General features: G+C 36.0%; 1 protein-coding gene across 1 annotated transcript; it reads left to right on the forward strand.

The window, feature by feature from the left end:
* The first annotated feature begins 4,204 nt into the window (after positions 1-4,204).
* LOC113312039 lies at positions 4,205-7,325 on the forward strand. The gene is made up of 4 exons (XM_026560811.1): positions 4,205-4,219; positions 6,204-6,398; positions 6,546-6,769; positions 6,875-7,325. Exons 1-4 carry the CDS (start codon positions 4,205-4,207, stop codon positions 7,323-7,325), a joined length of 885 nt encoding a protein of 294 aa, XP_026416596.1.
* The last annotated feature ends 16,826 nt before the right edge of the window (positions 7,326-24,151 follow it).

A 24,151-nucleotide genomic window follows, 5' to 3' on the forward strand; every position in this document is an offset into this window, starting at 1 on the left:
TCTCGACAGTTGCATGAATTGAGACAAAATATGAACGGAATACGCTAGGTCCGGCCTAGTCACGTACAAATAGATTAAACGCCCAATCAGTCTTCGATATTTTTCCACATCCGTGAACAAATCTCCTTTGTCCAAAGAAAGACGATGATTCGTTTCCATTGGAAATTCTGCAGGTTTTGCACCTAATAAACCTGTTTCCATGATGATATCCAACGCATATTTGCGTTGACATATATAAAAACCTTGTGCACTCCGTGCCACCTCCAAACCCAGAAAATACTTCAACTTTCCCAAATCTTTCATCTTGAAACATTGTCCCAAGTAAAGTTTGAATTGATCAAGCGCAACTAAATCATTACCCGCAACAATCAAATCATCCACATAGACCAAAACGCTAAGTTGGATTTTTTCCTTAGTCATAGTAAAAAGAGAATAATCGGAATATGATTGTCGAAACCCATAATTCTTCAAAGTTGCAGACAATTTCCAAACCAACACCGAGGAGCCTGCTTTAAACCATATAAAGATTTTTTCATCCTACACACCATATTAGACTTACCTTGAGCAAATCCGGGTGGTATATTCATATACACTTCTTCTTCCAAGTCTCCATGAAGAAATGCATTATGTACATCCATATGATGCACTTCCCAATTCTTAATTGCTGCCACAGCTAGGAAAGTCCGCATTGTCGTCATTTTCGCCACTGGTGCAAATGTCTCATTGTAATCCAACCCTTCTACTTGATGATTCCCAAAGATCACTAGTCTAGCTTTGAGCCGCACCAACTGTCCATTCTCATCATACTTCTCTGTGTAAATCCATTTACTGCCAAGAGCTTTCTTTCCCGGCGGTAATTCTTCTAATTCCCATGTTCCTTGTTCTTCCAAAGCTCGTATTTCTTCTGCCATTGCTTTACGCCATCCTGGATGCTTCATGGCTTCTTTGAAATTTTTAGGCGCAGACCCAGCAGTAATTGCTGCAAGAAACTTTTTATGAACTGTAGAGAATCTATCACAACTAACATAATACGTCAAAGGATACGGCGTACCTGAGGATGATGACTGTGGAGAGTGAGCATGAGATGGACTATTTTCTCGTACAATGTGCGTTACAAAACCTTTGAGACGACTAGACGGAATCTTCTGTCGCCTTCCTTTACCCATACTAGCTTCCGTCACTTCTTCCTTCGAGACCACAGGGTTCTCAGTAATATATTCTGGGTTCTTAGTATCATCTTCCGGGTTCTCAGTAATGGCTTCCGGGTTCTCAGTAATGTTTCCTGGGTTCGCAGTAATACCTTCCTGGTTCTCAGTAATATATTCTGGGTTCTTAGTACTGTCTTCCGGGTTTTCATTAATGTATTTTGGGTTCTCAGTAATGTCTTCTGGGTTCTCAGAAACATATTCTGGATTCTCAGTAACGCTTTCTGGGTTCTCTTTCTGCACTATTTCTTCATCATCACTCCAACACACGTCATTATTATCCCGAACTATCTCAGTTGGCTTATCAGGTACCCTAGATATGTAAGGAAACTGATGTTCATGAAACTCTACATCCCTTGAAACCAAAAATTGTCTTTTTTCTAAGTCATATACTTGCCATGCCTTTTTCCCAAAAGGATAACCAAGAAATACACACCTTCTTCCTCGACTTGCAAACTTATCCCCTTTACTACTTTGATCATGTGCATAACACAAGCAACCAAATACTTTCAACTGATTATGTGGTGTCGGTTTCCCAAATAGAGTTTCATATGGAGTTTTGTTGTTTAGAACCGGTGTAGGCGTACGATTAATCAAATACGCTGCTGTCAAAGCACATTCTCCCCAAAATTGGATCGGTAAATTTGCTTGAAATCTCAAAGCTCTTGCCACATTCATTATGTGCTGATGTTTTCTCTCCACTCTTCCATTTTGTTGAGGCGTTCCTACACAGGATGTCTCAAAAACTATTCCATTAGTCTTAAAATAGCCACGCAATGCATTAAATTGAGTTCCATTATCACTTCTAACAATTTTGATTTCTTTACCAAATTGACGTTTCACAAGCGCAATAAAGTTAAGAAATATTGTTTCAACCTCAGTTTTTCTTTGAATTAAATGAATCCACACACCTCTTGAAAAATCATCTACTATTGTCAGAAAATATTGTGCTCCAGAAGACGAACGCGTCTTATAAGGACCCCAAAAATCTATATGAACCAAATCAAAAATACAACTGGATTTGCTCAAACTACTAGCAAAACTACTTCTACGATGTTTTGCATGCGGACAAATATCACACGCATCATTCTTCTTCAATAATCTACGCACACCCGGTAACTATTGTAACACTTTATCTGATGGATGTCCCAATCGCTGATGCCACAGCTCATACGTATCATCACTCACCGCAAGCACTTTAACTGGAGGCACACCACAGAACATATATAGTCCACCTCGTCGCTCACCCACTCCAATCACCTTCCTCGTCAACCGGTCCTGTATAAGACATAAATTGTTAGTACATTGAACATTGCATACTACCTCATCAATGAGTTGTGTAACTGAAATCAAGTTACAAGTTATCTGTGGCACATAAAGCACATTGTCCAATCTCAAACCACCAGGAAGAATAACTGTTCCTATTTTCTCAGAGTGAGCATATTTTCCGTCCGGCAGTCCCACAGAACATGCTCTAATATCTTTCACATTTATCATATCATCTCTTTTACACGTGACATGATTTGTAGCTCCTGTGTGTATAATCCAGGGTGTTTGATTTGTCTTACCTTGGAGCTGGGAACTGAATTTTCTTGAATTTAAATATTCAAGAACCTGCTGAACTTGACTTGCAGTCACGCCTGTCAGTCCTGATGCATCTTCTGAAGACCCAGTGGAAGGATGAGATGTTGTTGCTGCCGAGATGTTCAAATTATGCGCACGTATATTGCCTTGTCCTCTACCTCCTCTGTTGTTCACAAACCCGGCACCAGCACGTCCTCGACCACCAGTTCTGCCTCCTCGACCATATCCTCTTCCACCTCTTTGTCTGTCACCCCACCATTCCAGGTATCCAATAAGCTGAAAACACCCTTCTTGTGAGTTCCCTTCTCGGCTACAGTGCTTGCAATATTTGTTAGGATCATACATATTATTGTATGGACGCTGATCCGACTGAACCTTGAACGTCATAATATTGTCCTGTGTCTGAGACGCCACAACTCCGTCCCCCAATTTTAGACGTTCCGAATTAACCACTGCTTGATAAGCCACATCTATAGATGGCAGTGGATATCTTGCCAGTAATTTTTCACGCAGGGAGCTATACACAGTATCCAAACCAATCAAAAAATAGTGTAAGAAATCTTCTTCTCTCAACGTACTAACCTGTGTCGCAATGTTACACGTGCACTGGCCACAGCTACACTTCGGTATCTTCATGTACGTCACCATCTCATCCCATATCTTGTTCAATCTCCCATAGTACACGGCAACTTCCTCAGTTTTCTTCTGTTTGCACTCGCTTAAGGCAGCTTTCAACTGGCAGATCCGAGTTCCACTTACAACACAAAATCTCCTCTTCAAGTGCGTCCATAACAAGCTCGCATCATCATAATCCCCCAACGTTGATCTAATAGATGTCTCCAATGTATTGCTGATCCAAGAAACCAGCATTGAATGCACTGCAATCCACTCCTCCAACTCCTCAGGTTCCTTTTCTTTGACGGTTCCATCAACAAAACCAAATTTTCTTTTGGCTATCAATGATCTTCTCACTGCTCTAGCCCATTCATCATAGTTTGTTCCCTTTAACACAATCGGTGTGATGACAATCCCTGGTCCATCACTTGATCCCAGATGATATTCTGGTTTCTTCTTTTGCATACTGTTTTCTACCTCTTTTCCTCTTTTAGATGATTCTGTATCATCCGCCATGTTTACTGGTCTAGGGTTCTCTTATTCTTGTTAATCAACTCTGTCTCTTGATGCCATGTTAGATTTTATATAATCTCAAACACGTATAATAATGAGTTCGTGTCTCTTTCATTCATTCAACTTCCACTTATACAGGACGCACAACCCTAGTGTTCCACCTGACATTGGACTGTCCATAACAGTTTAGACATTGGACTGTGAAGTTGGGTCTCAAGCCTGGGTCTCAAGCCAACAGTCTTGAGCCCATATATAACTCTCGTAATGTGAAAATTGATATTGCTGACATGAAGTTAAATGAGGTAGGGTGAATCCATCACAAGGTGGGGGTATAGCCAGCAGGTTCCAGTAGGGAATCATGAAAAGGATTGGAACTTTACAGAGTCAAATTGGGACGATGGAACACTAATAAAAATATTAAAAACAATAATAAAAGAATAAAAATAACAAGTTGCTTACCTCTGCGAAATGTTTGACCTCTGTTTTTTTAAATATCCCTTTAGATAGATTCATTAGAAAGATAATGCCCTACTGCAGCAACCCTACTGCAATGACGCTACATAGAACTGCAGTGCCATGCGCCAGCAATGAACAGCCGAAAGTTATTATTGCCATTAGTTTTCCCTCTAATTTTTAAAGAATTCTGTCACCGACTGCTATGAGCTGGGACCAATAGTTTCAGGGGGTGCCGTTTTTCTTATTTCACGGTCCAGATTCGTTTGGATCATCGGCATCGGTCCCCTCCCTTAGTAAAATGTCCGCTTTGCAGTGGTGGATCTGGGTGGAAGTGGGAACCAAATTTTGGATGTTGTTAAAAAAAAGAAAAAAAAAAGAATATTATATAATGGTGGGTTGGGATGTGGAATTTTAAAGGTGGGATTTATCGGTCCATAGGATTTGGTGGAATTACGTTTCCTTTTGTATGTTTGGTTGTCCAAATCCCTGAAATCACGTTTCTTTTGGAAATCAGTTTTTCAGCAAATCCTCCATATGGAGTCCGATCACTCCCCATAAGATTTGCTGGGAAACTTATCAAGGGATTTATGCACCCACCTTTTTGTATAAATCTCATATATATATACAATTTTAAGATTTTGAGGGTAATACCAAACAATATATGGACTTTAAAACAAGATAATTCTATCAATCCTAGGGATTTTAAATGAGGTACAAAACACACGAGGGATTTACATGAATTCCAAAATTTGTAATCCCATGGGATTATAAATCCTCGAAATCGTGAATTCTGCAAACAAACCCACAAAAACATGTTCTAAATTTGACAATTTTTAATTACTCGTCCGATTTGGGTGTACTTACAAACTAGTTTGAAATCCGTGCTATGCGCAGGATTGTTGGAAACTTTTACGTCGTTGGTTCATTCCACTGAGGCGAGGCGATAGAATTACTATCCCACAGATTAAAAGTTAGCAATTAAAATTTTCTAATTGTCAAATGTATAATACTATAACGATTTAAAAATCTTATATGGGTTTGAAAACTAATTTCAAGCAATTTAATAAAACAATAAGTAATTCTATAAATAAACTAAAATAAATAGATCTAAATAGTTCCAAAAGTAAAATAGTTTAGACTTTAAATGCAAAAGAATTAAACCTAATGAAACCTCGAACATAATAAAAAAAAATTATATATGTTTTTACTATTTGTATTTCCTATTCATAAATAAACACTTCATTGACATGTTCATCTATTTCGACCAACGGTGGCATCTCAGGATCCTTTCCGCCCAATCATTATCATATTCATCGACGCTATCTACAATGTTGTGCTTTATCTTGAGGTACTTCTTAAATGGTTTATTGGGTTGTTCTTTGTTGGGAACATATGTATTTTGCTTTTCACGTTTTATTATATCCAGCATATATTTAAATTTATTTTCTACATCACGCTTTTTCCTATACATTCTCCATCTGCATTGCGTATCATATCATATACCTGTGTTAAGAATCAATCGGCCAACTCAATTGCTCGTGCAGGCTCTAGCACCCTATAGTAAAATAAAAATTACACTAACTATATAGTTGTATTAATAGTTGAATTTAGAGAAACAAAGAAAAACAAAATTAACACAAATAGATAACAAACTCTAGATATTATAAAAAGTGATTCCAATCTAACATGATTTAATCAAGAAAATGCATTGCTATAACTTTCTCCAGAAATTATATACTTGTTAAGAACCAAGCGACTAACTAAATTGGTCTTCTAGATTCCAACAACCAAATCCCTAATACCTGGTCTCCTCTCCTTCTTAAAGATCAGGAGCCAAATACTCTCAACTTCCATCTAGGATCTTCAGAAAAAGCCTCCCTCAATGATAGTAGCAGAAATCCCATCAAGTCTCAAAAGGCGAACAAAGCAAGTAGGGTGAAGGCAACCGTAAGTGGGCAAAGTGAAAAGGTAGCAAACGGGGAGAAATCTATGTATGAACATCAATTGGAGATCGATAATAATCAGGTTAGTTCCTCTGACCTAGTTACTTTTAAACTTAGAAAATGTTTTTTTCCATCCAAAACTGAATTCCATGACCCTGTAGTTGTATCTAGGGGTAAAACTTCCAATTTTCTGTTTTTGAATTATCCTGTTGTTTCTTATTTTTGGCAGTTTGTTAAAACTTTGTCTTGGAATTGCCAGGGTCTAGGTCATAAAAACACTAGACAGCAACTAGAAAATTTGGTCCTCTCCCAAAACCCCGACATATTATTCCTCTCTGAAACCAAACAATTGAAGCCCTTTGTTGAAAAAACTCTAAATAAATATTTGTATTATAATTGTGTGTGTCATGATCCTGTTGGTAGTGCTGGTGGTTTGGCTGTTTCTTGGGATATGTCTATAAAACTAAGAGTCCTCTACTTAGATGATAACCAAATAGACTGTAGCATTTAGGATGAGAAGTACAAATCTGAGTGGGTTCTCACTTGTATGTATGGCAGTTCTTATAAGGATAGCAGAAAAGATAACTCTTGGAAATTGGTTAACCAGATGGGTGAAAACATGAATAAACCTTGGTTAGTTTTAGGAGACTTGAATGTTATTCTTAATAAGGAAGAGAAAAGAGGTAGTAATCCTGCCAATAGCTCTGATATTAGAAAGTTTTCTGCCATGTTCAATAATCTTGGATTAAAGGATATTGGTTTTCTTGGATTTCCATTCACTTGGTCTAATCACCAGGAGGGAGATAAACATATAGAAGAAAGACTTGATAGAGGAATGGAAAATGGGCAATGTATTATCCAATTCCCAAATGCTAGCCTGAGACATCTAAATCATTCTGGGTCTGACCACTCTGCTATTTTGATGAATACTTTATTCATTGTCAAAATGGTTTCAAGCCTTTTAAATTCTTTGGCCTTTATCAGGAAGAGCAGAATTGTAGGGACATAATAAAATTCTCTTGGGAGTCTAATTTCCAAGGATATAAAGCCTTTGTCTTGCTTAATAGATTAGCTATTGTCAATAAGGAAGTTAGTTTATGGTACAAGCTTGAGTTTGGTAAAATAAAACAAAATTTAGCTAATATGAATAGAAAGTTTGATTCCATTATGGAAAACCCAAATGTTAGATTAAATGACCAAATCTTCTTGACACTAAGGCTGAAATCCAGAAACTTCATGACTACGAAGAAGAACTCTGGAAAATTAAAGGTAGGGATAACACGATAAAATTAGGGGATAAGAATACTCATTACTTTCACCAAAATGCAATCATAAGAAAGAGAAGAAACAACAATCAGGGATTATATGATAGTAACAATGTTTGGATATATAGAGGGTAGGGATAATATTTCCAAATGCTTAAATGTTCATTTTGAATCTCTTCTCATCACCTCTTGCCCTATCATTAACAAGGATATTGTTAATTTTGTTTCCTCTTCTGTTACTGATATTGAAAATGTTAAACTTATGGAACCTCCTTATGAAAGTGAGATTCATGATGTTTTGTTTGATATGTTACGTAATTCCAGTCCTAGCCCTGATGGCTTTCCGGCCTGTTTTTTTTCAAAAAAATTGGAACATCGTTAAAAAGGATATCATTCATACTGTGCTAGCTTTCTTCAATAGTGTTCACATGTTAACAAAGTTAAATCAGACTTATATTTCCTTAATCCTAAAGGTCCTCCATCCTGCTGGACCTGGTGACTATAGGCCTATAATCCTATGCAACATTGTCTATAAAATTATTTGTAAAGTCATAGATAACCGTATAAAACCGTTTTTGGATAGACTAATCTGTCCTTACCAATCATCTTTTGTTAAACAACGCCTTATCTCAGACAACATTCTTGTTTCTCATGAGATAATATATGCGATGAGAAAGAAAAAGAAAAGTTAAACATATTTCATGGGTTTAAAAATCGACATGTCTAAGGCCTTTGACCGTGTTGAGTGGAATTTTCTCATTGCCATTCTGAGTATAATGGGTTTTTGTGATGCTTGGTGTAATCTCATCTATCAGTGCATCAACACTATTAATTTTGCTATTCTGGTTAATGGGGTCCCTTGTAAACCTTTTAAACCTTCTCATGGTCTGAGATAAGGAGACTCGCTGTCTCCTTATCTTTTCATCATATGTATGGAGTCCTTCTCTAGGACTCTATCTAGTGCTGAGCAGAAGGGATTAATCACGGGGTTTAAAATTAATAAAAACTGTCCTACTATTAGTCATCTGCTGTTTGCGGATGACAGTTTGATCTTTGCAAAAGCTAATATCACCCAAAGCCGTCACCTTCTGACCATCCTTGAGGACTATGGCAGTTCCTCTGGTCAGATGATAAATTTCTTTAAGTCTAGAATATTTTTTACCCCTCATATTCAAAACAATATGGGCATAGACATCATAAATATTCTTCATGTTAAAAAAATTAGATTAAATGATAGATATTTAGTGGCCCTCTCTTTACTAATAAATCTAAGGTGGCATGTTTTGAAAATCTGTATGATAAAATGGAGGGCAGACTTAAAGGATGGAAAAGTGAGTCTATGTCTCCACCGGGAAGAGGTATCATGTCTAGAGCCGTGCTTGAAACTGTTCCCGTATACACTATATCCACTTTCATCTTGCCTAAAACCACTGTCAATAGAGTTAACAATATTATAAGGGACTTTTGGTGGGGTAAACTGGGTCCTAAAAAGGGGGTGTATATGATTGGTTGGAGAGGTTTTTGTAAATCTAAAGAAAAAGGTGGCAATGGTCTGAAAAAACTTGATATTATGAACTTATATTTAATTGCTAAAAATGGGTGGAGGCTCTTCCATCAGCCTAACTCTATTTTCACCAAAACTATGAAAGGGAAATACTTTCCTAATACCAACCCTTTCCATGCCTTCTGCAATGATGGTTCTTCTTGGGCTTGGAAAGGGGTTTATAAAGGTCTTATGATTATCAAAGATTATAGTATTTGGAAAATAGGAAATGGTTGTCGGGTGAATATCTAGAAAGATAAGTGGGTGACAGACGAGGAAGGTCAGCCGACAACAATTGAAAATCTAGGCAAAAATAGTGATTTCACTCTAGTTAAAGATCTTATGACTGATAATGGCTGGAACTTAGAGGTTAATAATCAACTGTTTGATTGGGAAATAGTGGCTAGGATCTTGACTATCACTCTGAATAAGGATTCATAGGACACTTTAAGATGGATTGATAATCCTCAGGGCATTTTCACTTGTAGATCTCTATACAATCTTCTTGATAAAAAAAAATTACAACCTAATGACGTTCTGGCTAAGAAAATTTGGGATCTAAATGTTATTCCTAGAATTCAGTTTTTTATCTGGAAAATGAAAAAAATAAACTATTACCTTTTAGTAGGTATCTGGCCAGGTTTTCTATTCATGTTAACCCTATTTGTGCCATATGCAATAACCATCCGGAAACTGGTGAACACTCTTTAATGCAATGTAATTTTTCCAAGGTTGTTTGGGCTCACTGTTGTATAAATCTGGAAAATGTTAGTTTTGGTTTTAACAACCTAGATGATTGGTGCAATAGTTGGTTCTCAACAAGAATTCGCCAGACTCAGTGCGGATCTTGGGCTTGCGTGTGTGCTACGATCTGCTGGTTTGTCTAGAAGGCCAGACGTGACTCTGTTTTGAAAAACATCAAGCCTTGCCCAAGACTCACAGCAAATCAAATTATTAGCCATTTGAATTTGTATATGATGCAGCATTCTACTGCCATCAATGGATCTGAAACTAGGGGAGTGGAGAATCCAGATCAGTTAACAGATGTTAATATCTCCTTTGCTTGTATGACTGTTTATGACACTGTGACAGAGCTAACATGAATTGTTGTATGTATTATAGGTCCTACAGGAGAAGTCATTGGCAGGAAAACCAGGGGCGTTAGGACTCATGGAAGAGAGGAAGGGGAATGCATAGCTGCTCAGCATGCTCTGGATTGGGCTTCTCAACTCAACGTCAAAATATTCAACTTGTTGGGAGTAAACAACAAAATAACTAAAGCTATGGAAGGTGGAACTAGAAGTACTAGCCGGAGAAGTAATGATAGATTAGATAAATTACTTATGCATCTGAACTTATTTGAAAAAGTTATCTGTAAAAATTTTAAGCATGGTAACTGGCCTGAACTCCAAAGACTAGCTAAAATTGGAGGAAGGTCTCAAAGTCCTCAAATGTGGGAGGCAACTTTCCATCTTTTGTCAGTAAACGTTTTTCTTGTCTATAAAAAAAATGTAAAACATGTATCCCGAGCTACATACTGGGTATGATGGGAATTGATGCCCATTTGGTGAGGCTGGGATTCACCCGCACCCGTCCTAGAATGAGTCTAATAAAAAACTGCAGTGTATGATGAAATTTAAAGTTTTGGAGATTAAGAAATCCTATCAAAGAAAATAATTTTGAAAAATTACACCAATGTTTGAAAGCAGTCAATAGCTCACTACATTACCAACATCAATAATATTAATATAGTTAAAAGAAAATGTACACTCACTACATAGTTGTATCAATATCTAAATCAGATTCCCAACTCTAAATACTGCAAAGCATATGAAGTGCTTCCCGTCGAAGTGATGTAATCAAAAAATGCACTGATATATATCTTTATTCAGAAATTATATACTTGTGTTAAGAATCAAGCGACAACTCAAAACTACTCTTTAGGCTCTAACTTCTTCTATTTTAATAAAAAAATCACAATCAATATATAGGTATCGATATTTGATATTAGAGACACTAATTAACACATGATATTAATATAAAATAGATTGCTAGCTCTAAATGGTGCAAAGCATATGTACTGCTTCCCGTCAAAGAAGATGTAATCAAGGAAATACACGAATATATCTTTCTTCAGTATCGCTTTCTATGAGAGTAAATTTATATCCACTTTCCATTCTTTTGCTTAAACCAAAATAGAGTAAATTCAGATATACCTAATAATAATTCTTTTACTAGTATTAGGGTTGGTGCTACGTGTAATTGTCACTTAATTCTTTACACAAGTAGTACATCGCAAAATCTGACAGATGGATTATGTTAAGTGATTGTGTACATATTACACTAGTAAGCATCCCGATCTTATGCGTCTGATGTTAGGATCAACCTAATTCACAAAACGTAATGCATTCGACTGGGTTACACCTTGAGATCTTATTCATGGTGGCTCATATGGATATAATCTGGTAGTCGAGCGCTTCCGTATCCAGTGACAACAGAAATTTCGGGGATAGCAGAGCTTATTGTTATTCTACGGTTGGTGACAATAGAAAATTTAACAAGGAATAAACAAGTACTTTAGTCAAGATTCTGTTCAGCGGCGGCGAATGATTCCTTAATCATCTTTGCTTTCTTATTATCTTTTTATTTTATTTTAATCAAACAATCCCCCTATTTAGTATTTATTCTTGTTTTTGCTGATTCAAATAACCTATAAAATACAAAGATCTCTGTGGGAATGATCCTTACTACCGCTATATTACTAGTTAATTAGTGGGAAATATATCGATTAATTTTTTTCACTTACGACACGCATCAGTTACATACAAAAGATAATTTTAATCGGAATGACTCAACATAAGAAAATCTTACGGGGTATGCCAAGCAGTAAAAACACAAAAGTGTAATCACGAGTAGATCAATACTGCGAGAAAATTCTCAAGGAGTTTGTTATATTTTCCGTTTATAAAAACATAATAGATTTAACTTCTGAGCATATATGAAATATTAGCTCGATTCATGAAAAACATAAAGGCACAAATATTTCATAAGACTTTTGCAATCATTAAACAAATAGTGATTAGATACTGCAAGTTCATCTTCCAACAACTCTAGAATTTGAATAAATAAATCTAAAAACATGCGATATGAAAATCGTTGAAAATAGCTTGTCTAATCACAATTTTTTCTATACCAAACCCTAGTTATCCTTTTCAAAATTAAGAATAAATTCTCACAAGAAGTTTCCCATAAAAATAAGAGAGGTAAATTAAAATAACATGTATTTCAAAATCTTAAACTTCATCTATTTCTTCATATATTTTGCAATTTCATCGAAGAATGAATCACCAACATCTTTCACCCTTTGGATGGTTGACATGTTGTGTTCCTGACTTAGCACACAGACCTTCCGATTTATAATAAGAATATGCTGTCTGAGCTTCGTATATTTTGAGATTAGCTTTTTTTGGTTTATGATCATGACTTTTTTCTTTTCGATCATCTTGAACTGACCATCGATGAGCTGATTTAATTGCAACTGGAGGTTAGAAATTTCAATCTTAGAGCCATTATGAGCGTGAGTCGGATCCTTAAAGGAATCAATAGTCCAGGAATTATGTTCTTTCTTTAAAACAATCTTTTTCAGCATTGTTTCATGGCAGGAACTTCCTTCCTTCGAGCATCCTCATCAAGAACGATGGTTTCATGAGGTCTTTTTGAGCTTTCATTCTTTTGCATAAATGAAAATTAGAACTCAACTATTATTCTTTCAACCAAAGGTTTAAGAATAATATGAATTAGTTACCTCCTTTTATAAGGAAACCCAAATGTTTATCTCCTCTAAGTTAGGATTCGTGAACTGGTTACATTCCGGACCAAGAGGAGATTACCGGGTTGACAGCTAAAACAAGGACTAATTTCCTCTTCTTATAACAACAGATTCTCAGCTCAATAAGGATAGTGTTCTAAATACACTACAGATTAGAGCAAATAGAATAACGTTGTTGTAAAGGAATTGTTAAAACAAAACGGAAATATTTTCCTATTTTTAATACCCAATCCTTTTTCAAAGAGAATCAACAAGGAAACATAAAAGTCAAACAAGAATCAGACTTGAGCAATCTCGATGTTAGTTTAATCTCTGATAAGTGTAGTCCTTGTAACTCTCAAGTTAGTTTCAAGGACACATCTGTCAAGGTTCATCAACAGAGTGAGACAGAGTCTCACCACTAGTATTAAATGAAGATACTTCGATATTGATTTTCTTATGGCTTTGTCTATGTTTTCTCTCCTTCCTTCTATTGCGTTTTTTGTGAGGTTTTGATTTAATTTTCTTTGATACACGGAGGTTCGAAAATTCTTCTTTAACTTAACGTTTTTTAGAAAAAAGGTTTCCTCGAGGACCAATACGAGGACCTCTAGAGACACGTTTCAGAGAGTCGAAATCACTTGGATTCCATTTTCTAAACTTTGATCTCCCAGAATTACTTTCATTATCAATAGAAGAGCTAATATTCGTAGTGTTGTTAGACACTTTATTATGAAATTTTTTGTACTTATGGAATTTTCTTGAGGAATCACCCAGATTATTTCTTCCATAATTTTTCTGGTTTTCTACACAGTTAAGATCTATTGCAATCAGATTTTTGACTTCTTTAATTGCAAAGTTAAGAAGTTTCTGACGATCAATAACATGTTTATTTCTAGAATAAAAATTCACAGTAATATGATTTTTCTTTCCTCAGTGCGAGCAAATTCGTGGAATAGAAACTTTTTTTTGTGTTTTCTTTACTAATAGCTTCTATAGATGCTGACAGACATCGTAAACGTTTCTTACCAGACATCTTCTATGAAGTAACTTTATCAATGCTGGGTAATGGCATAGGAATGGTAACATCAAACCATGAGGAACTTTTACTTCTTAAAACATAGTTTTCTCCTTTTAATGAGATATACTATTCCTGATCTAGTAGGAGATCTGCAACTAGTTTTTCTTTTTCAACACGAAGGCATGAGTGAGATTTGAGTAAACGTTCTTTTCTTATTGTACTTTCTCTGATAGTATATTAAAGCATACTAATTTTTTCATCCCGAATAGTAATTTCTTGAACAAATTTTTGCATATCGTCAGAAAAATACTTTATATAACCAGGGAATTCACGTTCCCTATCAAGGGACTTATCAAGCTCATCAAAATACCGAGCACACTTTTCCTCGAGATCTCTAATTTTATAAGATAGAAATTAAATGATCTTGTTAGAGCACTGCTCGGTCGAACTCGCATGCGTTGATATCTCAAGCATGTTTGTCAATGTTAGTGATCAAAACTATAAGTCTTGATTTCTAGTCTACTACAGCTAAGTCTCGGACTAGGATAGAAAGTGTAGTTGAGCTCAAGAACACCATGGAGATCATCATACAAGACGAAGAACTACTCAATGAACTGGTGAAACTTCATCGACTAAAAGGTATGTGGAGACTTGAACTTATCTATCACTCAAAAGTCTATCTACTCTATCTCCTATCTTGAGACAAAAGTCATTTTGCTATATAGACTTTGATTATACACATTTGCTATTTCGAGCCGAGTTTATCTCGCCTATCTATTTCTCGAAATATGTGTTGGTAAGCTTTCGCTTTGGCCAAGTTCATCTTTACCTAGTGACGAAAGTCATGATTGTTTCAATCACTTTGAAAATGGCTTTGACGAAAAATGGTTTGTGAATAACAACTATATAACATCCTCTAAGAATGTTTCAATGATTGAAATGAGAGTTTAGATTATATAACCATTGTTGGATATAAGCATTGTGTGGCAACACATATATGTATAAGTCCTTATTCCTTGAACCAAAGTATGCGTACTTTGTTGATCAGGAAAACCGGAACAAGAGTTGCGAACTCAGTCCGCGAACTCAGCCCACGAACTGGCGGAGGTTCTCATCCCGAGAATATCTATTGGAGTTTGTGAACTCCTTCCGGGAACTTAAGTCCGCGAACTTGAGTTGGTTATATCTAAAGATGATTATTTGTGAACTTATATTTATATAAACTAAGGAATGCAAATTGCAAACCGTGGCTATGAAGTTCATGAATCGATTAGAGTGAATCAAATCGTTTTTGCTTCAAATGTGTCTTGTGTAGTTATATGAAATTTATACAATTGAACAACTCTCTAACTAGTTCATTTGAGTTATTTGAACTAGTTATGGTGAAGAAGAATATGGTTGATATGAAAGTGCTCATATGGCTAACCATTTGGTTAACTACTGTTGAACCAACAAATGTACATGTTTGGATACAGTTACACAAACTTAAAATCGTGCATTTCATTTGTGTGTAACAAGTTAAGTTTTCGATCCAACAGTTGAAAGATATTAGCTTGAATCTAATCAGGTTTTCATCTAACGGTGAATATTGAATGCTTTGTTACCAAGCTAACATTGATTGCAAACCCTGATTTGAAAGACTATATAAGGGAGAACTCTAGCAACTGGGAAACCTAATCCCCACACCTCCTGTGTGATACTAGCTGTATTAGCTAGAGTTGATTCTCCTTTAATATTAGGTTTCTTCTTGTAAACCAGGTTAACGACTTAAAGAGTCATTGGGATTGTGAATCCAGACCGATACTACTTTCTCGTAGTTTTGTGATCTGATCTTGCATATTCTATCATATTGAGTACAATCGTAACGATTGGCTTGAGATTAATATCTCCGATATGAAAGATATAAAAGTAGTCACAAACATCTTCGTCTCATCGTTTGTGATTCCACAATATATTCTTTCGCCGCGTCGATTAAGATTATTATGAGGTGATTGATAATACTAGGTTGTTCTTCGGGAATATAAGTCCGGTTTATCAATTGGTTCCTGTTCACCTTGATTTATCAAAAGACGGAACAAAAACTTGTAGGTATTTCTGTGGGAGACAGATTTATCTATTACCATGGACTTCTCGGTGTGATACACATTTGTTTATTAAAGTCTTCGACTTTGGTTCGTAGTAACTCTTAGTTGTGGGTGAGATCATCTAAGGGAATCAAGTGCGTAGTATCCTGCTGGGATCAGAGACGTAAGGAGCGCAACTGTACCTTGGATCAGTGTGAGATTGATTGGGGTTCAACTACAGTCCAGACCGAAGTTAGTTTTTGTAGGATAGTGTCTGTGGCGGCTTAATACAGTGTGTGTTCAATCTGGACTAGATCCCGAGGCTTTTCTGCATTTGCGGTTTCCTCGTTGACAAAATTCTGGTGTTTGTGTTATTTCTTTTCTGCATTATATTTTGTTATATCCATCGTTAGATGAATCTTTGCTCTGGTTTACATAAACAAGATATACACTCTGGTTAGGTGAAACCATAACCGGACTGTGTACAAATACTATGTTCAAGGTGGTTAACCGAAACTAGCCGATTTGGATATACAAGTTTAATATTCATTTTCATGAACACTTAAGAAATGAACCTTGAGTCACAATCATGTGATCAAATAAGTCTAGTGTTTTAGAGAATTAATCAAATGCTAATTATCTCGTAGAAATAATTTAATCGCTCTTGAAGATAATCAACATGGTTAGTAGGTGTACAAATAAAGTACAAATACCATACCCGTCCGTGAGTCAGGTCAGTCAGAGTACGTGTATCGGTTTGTAAACGTTTAACCAAACCAAGTTCCGGAGTTAACATAACTATTTAGGTATGCGTACCAGTTTGGAAACCGTAAGACTATGACCGGTTCCGGAGTCCGCAGAACTATTTTGGTTTGTGTACCGGTATGGATACTAAACCGATTTCGGGAACACATAACTATTTTGGTACGTGTATCGGTTTGGATTCTAACCCGGTTCCGTGACCATAATTCCTATATGGTTTGAATACGAGTATACGTACCCATCTGGTTCACGAGTTTAACAGATTTTTCACATGATATTCATAAGAATATGCGTACCACAAATCTGCAAGTCTATATATAGCTACTCTGCTATCTGTACGAGTACATGTAATACGGGTTCAGACATATAATAGTTTTCCCAGTTTGTAAGACTGATAACACTGTCTTGTATCCGAATCTATAGTGGTTCTATATTTCTCTCTAAATCGACTCAAAACATTCCCAAATAACATCAATGGCACATATCACTGGTCCATGCTATTTTCGAACAATAAATTGTCCTTAACCAAAATTCATCAAGTATGAACAAATGTTCATTAAGCTTAGTCATTATATTTCTATAACTAATTATCAAGATAAACTTGACTCGAAATTCTTGTCTATGCATAATAGTCTAATTAGTTATGCGACATCGTCTCAATGATAGTAAAGTGAATATAACTTGAGAAATAGGTGGTTCATTTTTCACTTACCTTTTGTTGATGAAGTTCTCCAAAATCTTCGGTTGATCTTCGCCTTCAAATGTTAAAACGCAATAATGACTGTCGTGATCCACTGTTTCTCAACAACATTTTTATCCTAGTCATAGACTTAACTAATTGTAGACTAGAAATCAAGATATGGTTTTGAAAACTAAATTTGACAACAAGCTTGAGATAGCAACACTTGTGAGTTCGAACGAGCAGTGCTATAACAACCTTGTCCGAGGCCTCTGGTAGGTTTAAAGAATTTGTCAGGCGCCCCTTAAGCAGCACCGCAAATGCATTGGTGGATTTTACTTCACCATTGGTCATTGAAACCATTTTTTTCATAATAGACAATAGAAAATTCCAATCCACTATATCAAAGGCGTTGTACATGTCAATTTTTATCCCTCATGAAACTAAATCCCTTTCTTTTCTCTTCTGGATCTCATGTTGTGAATGATTTCATGAGCTATAACAATATTATCAGAGATATTTTTTTCTAGGGATAAAAGAAAATTGGTATTGGTATATGATTTTATTAAGAAAATATTTTATTCTTTGGGCTATGAGTTTGTATATGATTTTAGAGGTGGTGTTGAAGAGACTCATGGGTTTAAAGTGGCTTGGGGATGATGGGTTGTCAGTTTTGGGAATGAGGGATGTGAAGGTAGAGTTTAACTCCTTTAACATGTGTCCATAAAAAGAAAACAATTTAGACCATTTTGACAATATCCTCCCCCATAATTTTCCAGTTGGTTTGAAAGAAATTTGGAGAGAATCCATCCAGGCCATGGGATTTATAGCCCACCATGCTAAAGAGAGTGGACTTGATTTTGTACATGTATGGAATTATGTTTAGGATATCATTGTCATGAGGAAAGATGGTAGTTGGTATGAGGTTGATGGTGTCTGGGTTTATAATATTCCTCTTAGAAGTTTCCATTATATATAAATAATTGGAAAAAAGTTGGAAACATCTTCAACATTTGTAATCCAGTTGCGTTTCTGATGTGTTTCAAAAGTTGTTGTAGTAGTAGAGTTGTAAAAGTTCGTTCAAGACTTGTGAAGGTTCTATTTTTAAATTTAATAAAAATAAATATACAAATAATGTTAACAAAGTGGGCGAGAGGTACTTGGACTAGGATTCCACCAAATATTCAAAATCATGCGATTCACCTATTTATTCTAAACCATTATATCTCATTCAACAAGTATTTTGACTCTATTTCTTTGCCTAAGGTAGATTCTTAAAATATTAATTGTAAACCTTAAGCATGTCATATCAAAAGAATTAATCCTAAGCATAAACCATCAAACGAAATGATAATTAATTAAGATTTTTTTTTAATTTTAATTTAATGCAAATAGTCAAATAAAGAATTAAATGAATTTACCGCATGATGAATTTTGGTTTCCTCCGTCGTCCCAGCGTTGGGTTTAGCTCATCATGATGAAAACACGCTCAAAAGATTTATTTATAGCTCAAATGGTGTTTACAATGGTGAGAAAATGAGAAAATGGTGTGAAACTGTAATCTGCGACGTACAAAAGGCGTCACAGAATAAACGATAAAGCCTAGGTGTTGTAGTCACTATTCCGCTGTCGCTGAAAAACTACCGCAATTGAAGGTGAACTACGATATTTAATAAACGACTGTCTCTGCAGGTCCGTTCTTGGTGTTCTTCATGTTCATCAGCAACAGCCACAGCAGAAACCGAGTTTGGGAAAACTCGAATTTATTCTTCTCTGGCTCTCCTCAGCCCCCCCAAACTCTCGACACCCTTCCATCATACCTTGTGAACATATTTATACGTTATTGCGACATTGAATCTCCTCCATTAACTCCAAATAATCTTCATTTACTCGGGTTATTTTCTTTTCATTTTTATCATTGATATTGATTTTCACGCGTCCTGAAGCTTCCATATTTCCATATTTAAGTTCTTCACACTCCAAATAGTGGTTAGGTTCTTCCAAACACGAGCATCACACGTCTAACTCGCTGTAATCCCGTGAATATCTTCTTCCGAGTACGTGTTGCCCTATTTTCTTCTCACGGATTTTTCAGCAAATTTGATCGAAACAAACACCCATACCAGCTTTGTTATGACATATCACGTCTACCCATTAAGTTTCAGCCCTTTAGTCTACCCAGAACCCCTTCAAGAATCGATCGAAAGTTACACAGTTGAGAATAAAATTTTCCCGCAAAAACGAATTTTTGAAATGTTGAAGATGGTGTCCCCCTAACCAAACTGGGGGTGCGAATAGCAGGTGCCCAACTGAGGTGCCCCTTATCCAAATTGAGGGTGGCTTTAGTACTTTTCTCTAGGAGTCCAAATATCACTTTTTGAGCAACTTTTTCCACACAAGTGTATTTATCCAAAAACACCTACAAACACACAAAGCATCAAAATTAGTATAAAAATCGAGCACTAACAATAGAGACATTGAGTACAATTTAGACACAAAAATGTGTCTATCAAATACCCCCAAACTTATTATTTGCTAGTCCTCGAGCAAAATTAATCTAGAAAATAACCGAGTTTATCTCGGGAGGGTTTACCAGAGGTGTACCCACAAAACCATTACTCCAAACTCTAGCTATCTACGCAGAACCTTGGAAGGCATTAAAGAATCTCCTTGGTTGGCATACAATCATTGACTATAGGAGGAAGTACCCTGATGCGAAATTCCAATTGTTGTACACGAGTTTGCACTCAAGCATACTAAAATTCATATATAACTCACAGAGCTCTACTCAGATAGTTTCTGTACATCATAACCGGAGTCAACCAATCATATGAAAAGATTAAGAAGATGGATAAAGAGAAAAATAGATGGTTTAAAGTGAACGGTGTTTCCCATATCTGTCTGAAGGCCTCTGCCAAGATGAACCTATCTTAATGAACTAAGATACCAGTCTGACTAATATCAACACAACTGGCATATACAAGGGGACTAGTGGTCGATAAACCTAACTCTAGGTCAACACAACTGGAATATACAAGGGCACCAGTGGTCGACTTTATTGAATTTATTCCGGTTGGTCTGATGGTCTGGTCTCAATTTTCAATTTTTTTTTCTTGGTATCTCAATCACTCTATTTCACCATAGCAATGGTAAAAACTTGAATCGTGTGCCCCACCAAATTACTTAAAAAAAAAACAGAAGATTAGGATTCAACGAGATATGGCGAAACTACCGTGCTTTTTTTTTTTTTTTAATTCTAACACCTGAGCTCTGTGCTTTTATGAATAGACTCTTTAGATGTTTCCATCTAATCAGATTGGTTCCTCAACTCCTACAACCAAGATGTTCCCATCCACTTAGATTGGTTAGTGCCAACCTTAATAAGTATAAATTTCTAGACTCTGGAGTTTATTTATTGCAACTAAAAGTTTCTCCCTTACCCCCAAACTTAAATTTAACATTGTTCTCAATGTTCTAAAGATAAAATTAAAAACATGAACAAGGAGAAAATATTACCACTTGAGGGAAAAGAAATAAGGAAGAATATTACCATGTCGCATGAAAATGGGTTACCTCCCAAGAAGTGCTAAGTTTAAAGTTTTCAGCCAGACATCGGAAGGAATTAGTCACCTCATAGTATCATACAAAAGTATCCGGAATAACTGTGGGTCATCTAGATCAAAAAGTGCTAACCACAAGAAGAGGAAACTGCAACAGACCAAGAAGATACCGAACATACCCTTGTTTAATACAACTACAACTAGTTGTGGTTCAGGTTCAGGCTCTATGAAAGGGTCTAGATAAAATATTTTCATGGAATGCATTTCCTCATAGCTAAGATCCGATTCAGGTATTATAGTCTGGAAAAACTCAAGTAAAAACTTAGAAGCACATAATAATAACCTAAATAACTGCGGATCCTTAAATTCAATCAGGTTTGACTCACACATCTGACCACAAAGAAAGAGGTGGTATTCCTTAAGCAAATGTGTCGACCCTACTCTCCTAAAATAATTAGGTTTAGTCTCAAAACTTAATAACCGACACATCTGAAAATCATATGTGCCCACAATTGGAAGAAAAGTTTTTGGTGGGAAAACAAAGTCAGTTTTGGTATGATAGCCTGGGTTAACCACATCAACCAGAGGATGGGTTTCTAATAACTGATCTCTCCTATGGACACAACTAGGTTCAGGAAAAAGTGTATGAAGATAATCTTGTAAGATGGCTGAGGCACAAATTTCAAGTCCCGACTGAGGGATCTTTGTAAGAGCTAAAGGTATGGCACAAGGGGAATGATAATCACCCCCAAACTTAGATTTTTGGATATCTCTAGATAGACTAGCTACAATTTCATTAATTTTTAGATCGTTGGAATCCTGAAAACAGTCAATTGTTTCTTCTAGGTTATACTCAAGTGACGCATCCTCACTCATATTTAATAGCTCTACGAGTTCATTTTCTTCGTCTAAGACCATTGTTTCTAAATCGCTAGACTCTAAAACAGTATTCTCAAAATAAACTCGTTCCTCTAAACCATTATCACTTCGTAATCAAAAGGAAATACTACATCATCTAAAGAGGTGGTATTTCTAATCAAATCCTCGTCCTTTTGAATAGGTGAATAATCAATAAAATTATCGAGATTTGAACAAGAAATAACACTATCATCATAAAGTTCATTTAGAGTAACAAATTCCTGATCACTATGCCTACAAATTTCAAATTCTTCATCGACACTATCCACATCATAATAACATGAAAATGGTTGAACCTCATCTAAAGTAGTGTTACCAATTTTAACCTTGTCATCTTGATAAAAATTATCCTTATTTTCACGGGTGATATAGGAAAGAATGTATTGGCAATCAAGAGTAATTCGAGCAGTTCTTTCTTCCGTCTCTAATTTAAGCCTACGTGTTGACTCATCAAACTCATGTGTTGACTCAGTTAACTTACGCGTTTACTCATGTATCTTACGTGCTTCATCGAGAGGAGAGGAATTATAAGAATCTTGCTCGTATGACCGGTGGGCATGTGGATAGTAATTGGGCTCACCATGGTATGACCCATATCCTTCAAAAGGATGGCGTTCCCAACCACTATTCCCAACATGGTCATAAAAAGGATGATGTCCATATTCAAATTCAAGTCGATATTCATTGTATTGGCTTTTATCATACCAGTTCGACATTCTTAATTGCAAGGGAATTCTACACAATCACAAACAAGGCTGACTCGAACAAATCAAACCTATAAAATCTAGCAAACAACAAGCATGATGGCTCCACTTAGATTGTTTCTAGACCAGCTTCTAATATTTCGAAAAGGAATTCGTTACAATCTGCGCAAACCTCTCTGGAATCAATCCGAGTTTAAGTAAGTTGAATTGAGACGAGGGAAGCTGCGAGGAGCTTTGATACCCAAGGTCTCACCGGTATTATAAGGCGGCGCAGTCACATTCAACTCGCAGAAAACAACATGAACTTCAAAGTATGCTCAAAAGAGTAACCAATATTTCTCGAACGACTTTCTTATTAAGCTCGTTACCCTATAAGTCTCGTTCTAGTCAAAATTTTAAGCTTAGGTTCGCGTTTGGTTTCGTTTTCCTAAGGCGGGCAAGAAGGAAACGGTGATGAAATCCGAGTCCTTATCTTAATTTGGCCAGGACTTGCCCTTTACTAGGAAATTAAAACAACCATATTCAAATCCTCCGCATATATTCACCTTAAGGCATACAATAAACCCGCTGACAGGGGATTCGCGGGTGTTTCGAAAGATTACCTCCCGTACCAGACGGGCGCATAACCACTGAAGTCGACTCGGGTCACGACTCCTATGTCATGTGCGAACCCGAGGGGCCGAGACGATATTGTAATCGTCTTCCTTCCCTGCAAACAGTTTTATATTTAATGTACCCTTCCTTAGGGTTTAAAAAAATAATTGTCCAAGTCCAAAGTCCAAATAAAGTGCAAAAGAAAAGAAATAAATAATAATAATTACAAAAAAATGGAAGGTTTCTAAAAGAAAATAAAATAAATTCTCTTTTTTTTTTTTAATTTTTTCTTTCGCTCTTTTTTTTTTTTTGCTTTGTCTTTTTCCTTCTCTTTTAGCTTTAAGCTTTGATTCCAAGTCTTTAGTATCCAACTTCAAACCTGTAATACAAAGACACACCCAAAGAAACGTAAAAAGAACAAATGAAACAAAAAAAAACCTAAAAATTCTATCTAAGCACAAATCCGCGTCGGCGGCGCCAAAAATTTGATGTGTTTCAAAAGTTGTTGTAGTAGTAGAGTTGTAAAAGTTCGTTCAAGACTTGTGAAGGTTCGATTTTTAGATTTAATAAAAATAAATATACAAATAATGTTAACAAAGTGGGCGAGAGGTACTGGGACTAGGATTCCACCAAATATTCAAATTCATGCGATTCACCTATTTATTCTAAACCATTATAGCTCATTCAACAAGTATTTTGACTCTATTTCTTTGCCTAAGGTAGATTCTTAAAATATTAATTGTAAATCTTAAGCATGGCATATCAAAAGAATTAATCATAAGCATAAACCATCAAACGAAATGACAATTAATTAAGAATTTTTTCTTTTTAATTTTAATTTAATTCAAATAGTCAAATAAAGAATTAAATGAATTTACCGCATAATGAATTTTGGTTTCCTCCGTCATCCCAGCGTTG

Source organism: Papaver somniferum, chromosome 9 (assembly GCF_003573695.1).
Source record: "Papaver somniferum cultivar HN1 chromosome 9, ASM357369v1, whole genome shotgun sequence".
NCBI lineage: Eukaryota > Viridiplantae > Streptophyta > Magnoliopsida > Ranunculales > Papaveraceae > Papaver > Papaver somniferum.

Coding starts and splice junctions, on each gene's coding strand:
- LOC113312039 (XM_026560811.1), top strand. Junction 6,399..6,545: donor TGGAGATCGATAATAATCAG/GTTAGTTCCTCT, acceptor TATTTTTGGCAG/TTTGTTAAAACTTTGTCTTG. Junction 6,770..6,874: donor TTGGCTGTTTCTTGGGATAT/GTCTATAAAACT, acceptor TATGTATGGCAG/TTCTTATAAGGATAGCAGAA.